At 43.6% G+C, this 9602-nt stretch overlaps 1 protein-coding gene across 2 annotated transcripts; it reads left to right on the top strand.

The window, feature by feature from the left end:
* Positions 1 to 606: 606 nt before the first annotated feature.
* On the top strand, positions 607 to 9291 carry gjc4b (gap junction protein gamma 4b). Of its 2 annotated transcripts, none has more exons than XM_055870845.1 (3): positions 607 to 696; positions 5610 to 6789; positions 6979 to 9291. In XM_055870845.1, exons 2-3 carry the CDS (start codon positions 5646 to 5648, stop codon positions 6990 to 6992), a joined length of 1158 nt encoding a protein of 385 aa, XP_055726820.1. In that variant the 5' UTR covers positions 607 to 696; positions 5610 to 5645; the 3' UTR covers positions 6993 to 9291. The 2 variants fall into 2 exon arrangements, with proteins under 2 accessions (XP_055726820.1, XP_055726819.1); XM_055870844.1 differs by lacking the exon at positions 607 to 696 and adding an exon at positions 979 to 1384.
* The last annotated feature ends 311 nt before the right edge of the window (positions 9292 to 9602 follow it).

Genomic DNA, 9602 nt, shown 5'->3' with positions numbered 1-9602 from the left:
CCTTTGATGTACTTCCTGCGTGTGCCAACTGATGACAATGGAGGATAAAAATGTACTGTATATGGAAGCTAGACTTTACATGCCGTGTTTTATATTTTTGTTCGGTGTATATATCCATCCATTCATCGTGTGTGTCTGTCAACCCCCGCACTAGGTCTCGGCAGTATGTTTTGTATAGTGACACCACAGGTTGGACGTTTTGTGCAATTTGTGCCTCCCCCCTCCACTCATAAATGTTTATGGTAAAATTATTTGTAATCATGATTGGTAACTGGCCCTAATTGATTTGACTACATTTTTTAATATAAACTTTTTTCCCCTTCTGTTTTTCATGTTTAATGGTCACATGTTTGTCAGTACAGGTCCATAGTGAAAGTTTATACAGTATTTGGTTCCTCATGCCACAGATTCTTTGAATAATAAATATGATGTACAGTTTGAAGAAGAAGAAAAGGGGGGGGGGGGGCTAGTCTGGGAGGATTCCCACCCCCATCTTGCCAAAGAAAGTGTCGAGAAGGAGGAAAGGTTTCAAATAATAACTACTTCCGAACGCCCGCTCCGACAGGAAAAGAGGGGGGGGGGCGGGCGGCGGCGGGCGGCGGGCGGCGGCGGCTATGTGCCACATAACAGCTGGGGAAGACCACAACAATGAGGATTGTAGCACCATTTTCAAATTCCCACCACACCAACATGCAGGTAAAATACTGCGACTAACTTGCAGGTAAATCATACTGCGACAGTTGCCTAGTTGTGCTAACTGAAATCTTACAGTAATAAATATATAGCAATTTTCTTAAATCTCTATTATAGGGGTGCATACAGACATTTCATTATGACAGATGTGCGTACACATTCTACATTGTGGATGATATAGTTATTGATGTTCTTATTAATATCGTAAACATTTTATTGTGAGAACAAATGAACATTGCATTACGCCCAGCCATAGTCTGTCTATGAACTCAGGAGAGAGAGAGAGGGACATACTTTTTTGAGGAATTGTACTGCCGTCTTCATTTGCAATGTAAACGGCTAAATCTGTTTTGGTGGCTGACACAGCTGTGTGTATCGCATTGTATTTAAAAAAAAAAAAATACTCAGGTTCTGAGGATGAAGAGTGTCGACGTAGATCCTTGTCTCAGATTTCATGAGAAGGTCCTGGAGAGGGGGGTGGGGTGCATGCGCGCGTAGGGGAGGAGAAAATTGGGATTTAGGGATGTTCTTTGTCTGTCTCCCCCCAGTATTTTTCGAATGCGGGTAATAAAGTGAAGCTTTTTTTCGATAGTGGAGAGAAAAGTGACCAGACATTTGAGGAACATTTTTTTTAGGCATAGCCTACAGGCAAAATTCAAGGAATTTAGAAACGGAGTAAGTAGGATTTAAGGTAAGATTAATAACAAATACGTCAACCAACAAAACTGAGCGTTAGTTTGTGTTTAGGATATTTTTTGTGTTTCTGAGTGTTGTGGGCTAACGTTAGCTGGCTGCTTGAAGCAATTGTTTTTCTCCTAGCTAACTTAGCTACTGCGTTCAATATTTGATGTAAGTAGCTATCCTCTCTGTCTAGTTTAGATAGCCAATCAGTCAATTGTTTGGTAAGTGTTACTAGAGAGAAATAGGTAGCTAAATATGTAGTTAGCTAATTGATATCTTGATTTGTGCTAGCTTGTTCCTTCGTGCGAGGGGATGAAGGTGATGGAAGCTATCGAACGCAGCACGAGGGCACCGTAGGAACGTAGATTTGTAATTAACCCATTTCCTACGGCCGTATGTAATAGTTTCTCTCTGGCTGGCAACTTTACGTGTACATGGGGTAGTATAGTTAGCTGATTAAAGGCAAAATAGCAGAAATGTACTTTTAAAGCCACTGGAGGCCAGTTCTTCGGCGCGAGCAGCCTACTGCTTGCCCTCCCCACCACCCTGTACATTCAGGCTAGACCGCTCTAACGTTGGAACGTGCCTGGAATGTGTACGTTTTCTACGAGATATTAAAGAAGCAATCTGCAGTTGAAACAACAACAAAGCCCCTACTTCGCCACCTTTTTAATGTAATAGCTTCTAGATGGGGCTGGAGAGATGGACTCACTCACAAATTCATAGACGGGGCCACCCATGATATCAAAATTATAGTTTGAACTAGGTTTTCAGGCAAATACTGTTTGTTTTCAATTACATTGTCTGTAAACAATCAATCAAATTTATTTATAAAGCCCTTCTTACATCAGCAGATGTCACAAAGTGCTGTACAGAAACCCAGCCTAAAACCCCAAACAGCAAGCAATGCAGGTGTAGAAGCAAGGTGGCTAGGAAAAACTCCCTAGAAAGGCCAGAATCTAGGAAGAAACCTAGAGAGGAACCAGGCTATGAGGGGTGGCCAGTCCTCTTCTAGCTGTGCCGGGTGTAGATTATAACAGAACATGGCCAAGATGTTCAAATGTTCATAGATGACCAGCAGGGTCAAATAATAATAGTCCGTGGTTGTCGAGGGTGTAACAGGTCAGCACCTCCAGGAGTAAATGTCAGTTGGCAATTCATAGCCGATCATTCAGAGTATCTCTACCGCTCCTGCTGTCTCGATTGTTGAAAACAGCAGGTCTGGGACAGGTAGCACGTCCAGTGAACAGGTCAGGGTCCCATAGCCGCAGGCAGAACAGTTGAAACTGGGGACAGCAAGGAGTCATCAGGCCAGGTAGTCCTGAGGCATGGTCCTTGGGCTCAGGTCCTGAAAGAGAGAATTAGAGAGAGCATACTTAAATTCACACAGGACACCGGATAAGACAGGAGAAATACTCCAGATATAAGACTGACCCTAGCCCCCGACACAAACTACTGCAGCATAAATCCTGGAGGCTGATACAGGAGGGGTCAGGAGACACTGTGGCCCCGTCTGACGATACCCCGGACAGGGCCAAACAGGCAGGATATAACCCCACCCACTTTGCCAAAGCACAGCCCCCACACCACTAGAGGGATATCTTCAACCACCAACTTCCCATCCTGAGACAAGTATAGCCCACGAAGATCTCCGCCACGGCACAACCCAAGGGGGGGCGCCAACCCAGACATGAAGATCACGTCAGTGATGCACCCCTCCTAGGGACAGCATGGAAGAGCACCAGTAAGCCAGTGACTCGGCCCCTGTAATAGGCAGAGAATCCCAGTGGAGAGAGGGGAACCGGCCAGGCAGAGACAGCAAGGACGGTTCGTTGCTCCAGAACCTTTCCTTTCACCTTCACACTCCTGGGCCAGACTACACTCAATCATAGGACCTACTGAAGAGATGGATCTTCAATAAAGACTTAAAGGTTGAGACCGAGTCTGCATCTCTCAAATGGATAGACAGACCATTCCATAAAAATGGAGCTCTGTAGGAGAAAGCCCTACCTCCAGCTGTTTGCTTAGAAATTCTAGGGACAGTAAGGAGGCCTGCTTCTTGTGACCATAGCGTACGTGTAGGTATGTACAGCAGGACCAAATCGGAAAGATGGGTAGGAGCAAGCCCATGTAATGCTTTGTAGGTTAGCAGTAAAACCTTGAAATCACCCCTTGCCTTAACAGGTAGCCAGTGTAGAGAGGCTAGCGCTTGAGTTATATGATCACATTTTTTGGTTCTACTCAAGATTCTAGCAGCACAATTTATTTAGTGCTTTATCCGGGTATCTGGAAAGTGGAGCATTGCAGTAAGCTAACCTAAAAGTGACAAAAGCATGGATACATTTTTCTCAATTTTTGGACAGAAAGTTTCTGATTTTTGCTTAGATGGAAAATAGCTGTCCTTGAAACAGTCTTGATATGTTCGTCAAAAGAGAGATCAGGTTCCAGAGTAACGCCGAGGTCCTTCAGTTTTATTTGAGACGACTATACAACCATCAAGATTAATTGTCAGATTCAACAGAATATCTCTTTGTTTCTTGGGACCTAGAACAAGCATCTCTGTGTTGTCCGAGTTTCAAAGTAGAACGTTTTCAGCCATCCACTTCCTTATGTCTGAAACACAGGCTTCCAGGGAGGGCAATTTTGGGGCTTCACCATGTTTCATCGAAATGTACAGCTGTGTGTCTTCCGCATAGCAGTGAAAGTTAACATTATGTTTCCGAATGACATCACCAAGAGGTAAAATATATAGTGAAAACAATAGTGGTCCTAAAATGGAGTCTTGAGGAACACCAACATTTACAGTTGATTTGTCAGAGGACAAACCATCCACAGAGACAAACTGATATCTTTCTGACAGATAAGATCTAATCCAGGCCAGAACTTGATTAAAACGGGCCAAAAGTGGTGTAAACAAGGTTATATTTTGATTTCTGATGAGGTAGGACAGTTGAACTAAGCTCTTGAAGCATTTAAGTTTCATATTTGTCATTAATTTAAAAGTACAAACATGGATTTAGCAATCAGATTGCCCATTTTAAGGCAGTTTATGGTCGAGAATTTATAATGCTCAAATCATCCATTTCTAAAATGTACTGTGCATAGCTCATTGATGTAGTTTGGAGGAAATATATATTTGGTGCCCATTTCATGAGATCCTTGTCCAAGCTTGTGACATCACAAGAAGGAAAAGCTGACATAACTGGTATTATACATACTGAGCCAAACTCATGAGGGCTGCCTTTGTGAGATGCTTACATTGATGTTAATGCCATCTGGTGGCTATTAGTGATATCTTGCTGATGGATCACATCTGTCTCCTGATGGTAGTACATTGCAGCTAAGGCAAGATATAGGTGCGTTTGCTCATCTATCGTGTTATGTGCCTTTTAATTCCGTGAGCCATCTGATTTTGCTAGGGTTTTTCGTTCCTAATATTACCAATCAAATAGACCATATGAGTATCCATTAATTGATTGACACTGTTTCGTAGAGGCCTGTACTGACAAACAGAAAGAGGCATACATCACACAGACCCATTTTATCCTTTTATTAGTAGCCTATGCGTATATCACATCTACACACTTCAGTTGGTTGGTGTAGTAAATGTACTGATCCTCTGCAGGCAATAGAGGTCTTCTCTTCATATTATGTGGGCAGTTTCAATATTGTAGTATTTGTGGGCACTGAAACTGATTTGTGCCAAACTTATAGGCTATATTATTTGCCTAAAGAGTTGATATATTTGATGATAAGCAAGCCTCCTATATCCACTAGAATAGTCCACGAGGGAAATTTGTCAAACAGTCTGGTCTTTGTTCTACATAACTATTCTTACCCAATAGCTGGTCTGAATTTCCCAGGAATAATTGACAAAGAAGTTGGAATTGTTTAGGGGTGTGTGCCTCTGGTGCTCACACGTGTTGCAAACTCTCGTACTGAGGAGAAGTCCTTCTCGTAATTTTTTCCAGCAATGAGCTGCACACTTCTGGCAGTTGAGAGGTTGTCGTTATAGAGTCGGGTTAGACACCATTCTTGAGAAATCCAAATAGTAAAATATGATTCGATAAAAATTGAACATTGCATCGTTTACGATTGCATCGTTTACGATTGCATCGTTTACGATTGCATCGTTTATTCTAGGTACTGCCTCACTCTCAGGAGCTATACAAAATAGTGTAGGCCTATATAGTCTGTTTTGCTCACTTATTCTCCACTCTTCCCCCCCCATATAGAGTTGAGTGTCCCTCTCCCCCCACTCCGGAGTCACTATGAGCTGGAGTTTCCTGACTCGTCTCTTGGATGAGATCTCCAACCATTCCACCTTTGTGGGCAAGATCTGGCTCACGCTGCTCATCGTCTTCCGCATTGTGTTGACGGCTGTAGGAGGCGAATCCATCTACTATGATGAACAGAGCAAGTTTGTGTGCAATACGCACCAGCCCGGTTGTGAAAATGTGTGCTACGACGCTTTTGCGCCGCTCTCGCACATCCGTTTCTGGGTCTTCCAGGTGATCATGATCACCACCCCCACCGTCATGTACCTGGGCTTTGCCATGCACAAGATTGCCCGCATGGACGACGAGGAATACAGGCCCCGTGGTAGGAGAATGCCCATGGTGAGCCTAGGGACCAACCGGAACTACGAGGAGGCGGAGGATAATGGTGAGGAGGATCCCATGATTTCGGAGGAGATTGAGGTGGAGAAGGAGAAGAAGAAAGAGGAGAAGCCCAACAAGAAGCATGACGGGCGCCGGCGCATCAAGCGCAATGGTCTCATGAAGGTGTACATCTTCCAGCTGTTGTCGCGTGCTGCTTTCGAGGTCTCCTTCCTGTTCGGCCAGTATATCCTCTACGGCCTGAAGGTGTCTCCCTCGTACGTGTGCACACGCTCCCCCTGCCCGCACACGGTGGACTGCTTTGTGTCGCGCCCCACAGAGAAGACCATCTTCTTGCTCATCATGTATGGGGTGAGTGCCCTCTGTCTGCTCTTTACCTTGCTGGAGATCCTCCACCTGGGCTATAGCGGCATCCGGGACTGTCTCTGCCGCCCTCGTCCTCGCCCCCCAATTCCCCACCAACTGGCTAGCCAGCGTCCAACACTATGTGGCCACCGGGTGCCCACAGCTCCTCCAGGCTATAACACAGCTCTGAAGAAGGACCCCAAGGGCATGCGGTTGGACTACAACCTGGGCGACTCGGGCCGTGAGTCGTTTGGGGACGAGACTTCACAGCGGGAGCTGGAGAGGCTGAGGAGGCACCTGAAGCTGGCCCAGCAGCACCTGGACCTGGCCCACCTGAACGAGGACACCAGCAGTCCATCGCGGAGCAGCAGCCCCGAGTCCAACGGGACGGCCGTGGAGCAGAACCGCCTCAACTTTGCCCAGGAGAAGCAGAGCAGCACCTGTGAGAAAGGTGTGTTTATCTGGGCTCTGGCATGCGTCACAAAAAGTATAACATGTTGGTTTTAAGATAATACTTCTGTAGTATTTTGCATGTAATTGTCATTTTACAGTGGTTCGAATCAATTAATGGATGTTGTGGATGAGGTACAATTATTGTCTACTTGAAACTGACATTACATTTTTCTCCTTCTGCCTTCAGGTTTGCGAGCCTAACTTCTTCATTTGCCCACCTGGCCCTCTTATGATATATTCTCGCATCTGGGACAGTGAGGGTATGAGGGAGCATTGGGTGGGAACAGTTGTTATGTATATGTGACTCGAGGAGGATTAATTGGTCTGCCTTTCAGTATTTAGGCCAGTGAACGCTCAACTGAAACATGCCAAACTCAACGAGTAGGCTCTTCCTACCCAGCTACACTTGACCATGTCTGAAGATCCAAAGTGACCCAACTGTTTTCAGAACATGCCTATTAGTCTCTCAGGGCAGCTGTGCTGTTTTGTTGAACTTCCTTTAGTAGTTTGTAGTTATTCCTCTTTGCTGGAGTTTAGAGGGGTCCATCTCAAGTTGGCCTTGAACCTTAAACTGGAGTTTACATTTCAGCCATTCCAAGAGGGTAAGGTCAAGCAAAGTGTGTCACAAAACCATGTCAAATGAGTTTTTTTTGTGAGGAATACGGAACCACAGTGAGTCAGTGTTTGAACTGGTATGGTAATAGACAGGGCTCTCTGCTGTTGAGCATAAGAAAAGGTACTGAGTGGCCAATTCAGGGGGTGTTGGTGATATTATGAAGTGAATAACTGTCTTCCATGTGCAACAACTTACAATTAGTAAATGGTTAAAACTGTGTGTCAACCACCAGTCATAACTGTTATATTCGAGTTGTAGCACACCAACAGCAATACGTAGTTTGCAGAAATAACTTACTTTGATCATGAAACCCCCCCCCCTGCCAAGTCTGGGAACTGGAAGCCTTTTTTGGCACCTTTGTCCAAAGGATCAAAAACCTGGGTAATGCTTGAATTCATGTACATTATCTTGTATGTTTATGTAACACATGCTTTTGATACTGTTCTTTCATTTAGTTTTATATGGTAAATGTTTGGATGATGTTGACACTTGAAGTGCAAAATGAAGCCTTTAAGGCAGTGGTATTCAAAGTTGTGGTCATGCCCAAATAGTTTTGTACACATTTTTGTATGGGACAAACATTTTGAGAAATATGATTAGGGGGCAAAAAAGTGTTCAGTAAATGTATCTATTGGTTTCTTCATTTTGATAATTCAATTCATCACACTTTCATCTCTTATTTGTTGATGTAAAGATTGGAATTCACCCCCCAAAATCATTTAAGGTTGTCATTAGATTTGGGGTGGGGTTGCAATACATTTTTGCAAGGGTGAGGAAATGGGCTCCCGCTAAACATTTTTGAATACCACTGCTTTAAGGCCACTGTGACCAACTAGTAACAAGTATGAAGTTCCCTGCTTGGTGGTGGGGGGGGGTTAACCGGACCAGGTCCGGTTTACTAAGCATTTCATCTGTCGAATAGCATTTTCAGAAAGCAAGTCAATTGCCCCCCAACTCTGGGTTATTTTTTATACGTTGTGTGTTTCCCCTGAAATTTTGACCTGTATATTTGTGGCTTTGTTACTTCTCTACACATTTCAAAATCTATGCTCGGTTCAGTGAGTACGTTTACATGCACACTAATAATTAACTGTTAAACTTATGGCAATAGGCCGAGTATGGCAATAGTCATGTAAACACTACTCGGCTCATCTTGAATCGGCGTAATGTTAAAATCGAAGTAAGCATACGCTGATTAAAACACCTGGTTTTCTGAAATCTGTAGAATTATTACGATGGCTGATTCGGCGTTCCAGCTGTGTATTTGATCTGCCTTGTGCCAGCACCAGTAGTGCAAGCCTCCCTCTTATTTGCAAGTGAGTTCGGAAAAACTGAAAGTATGCATCTTAGAAATGGTTCACATACAAACTTTATATGTCCGAACTCAATCAAATAGGTGTCAGAAAAATAACATGGTCCGATGTTTATTTTTATGATTTTCTGCATTTATTTAAGTCCCATTAGGTAGCCTGATAACATACGTGAAAAAGATTATTAGGGAAATTGTTCTTGCAAGGCTTTTAAACAAACTATTATATATTAATCTGGCTATGCACAAACCGTATTGTGTGCATGTTACCGTACTCTGATGCAAATCAAATTCAAAAGCCATAAACTGTTAAGAATCCCCCCCATGCTCCAGTCTGTTTTATCTTTTAACAGTTAAAACAACCCAATGCCTTGAACACGATCTATAATGCAAATGTTCATGTTATCTTTTGAAGGTTAAAATGACCCGATGCCTTGAATGTGATCTGATGCTGTCAGTGCACTCTAACAGCAGTGCCATTAAGTGTAAACTCATCTCAAACTATTTTTTGATACTTGCTTTAGTACTTTTTTTATTTCTTAAACTTTTTCAAATAAATTCATGTCTACCTTGAGTATCTGCAAATTGTATGTAATGCAATGTGTAGGCTGGTATATATTAGGTGTGTACATTTTCTGTCTACAATATAACACTGAATTGTGCCAGCAAAATATCTTGGCACGGCCCAGTACATCACTGGGGTCGAGCTCCCTGCCATTTAGGACCTCTATACCAAGTGATCTCTGCTACCACAAGACAAGCGGTACCGATGCACCAAGTCTGGAACCAACAGGACCCTGAACAGCTTCTAACCCCAAGCCATGAGACTAAATAGTTAACCAGATACCTACCCAGACTATCTGCCTAGACACTTTACCCCTACATA

This window comes from Salvelinus fontinalis, chromosome 19 (assembly GCF_029448725.1).
Source record: "Salvelinus fontinalis isolate EN_2023a chromosome 19, ASM2944872v1, whole genome shotgun sequence".
Lineage (NCBI taxonomy): Eukaryota > Metazoa > Chordata > Actinopteri > Salmoniformes > Salmonidae > Salvelinus > Salvelinus fontinalis.
This window is presented reverse-complemented; position numbering and strand designations above follow the sequence as displayed.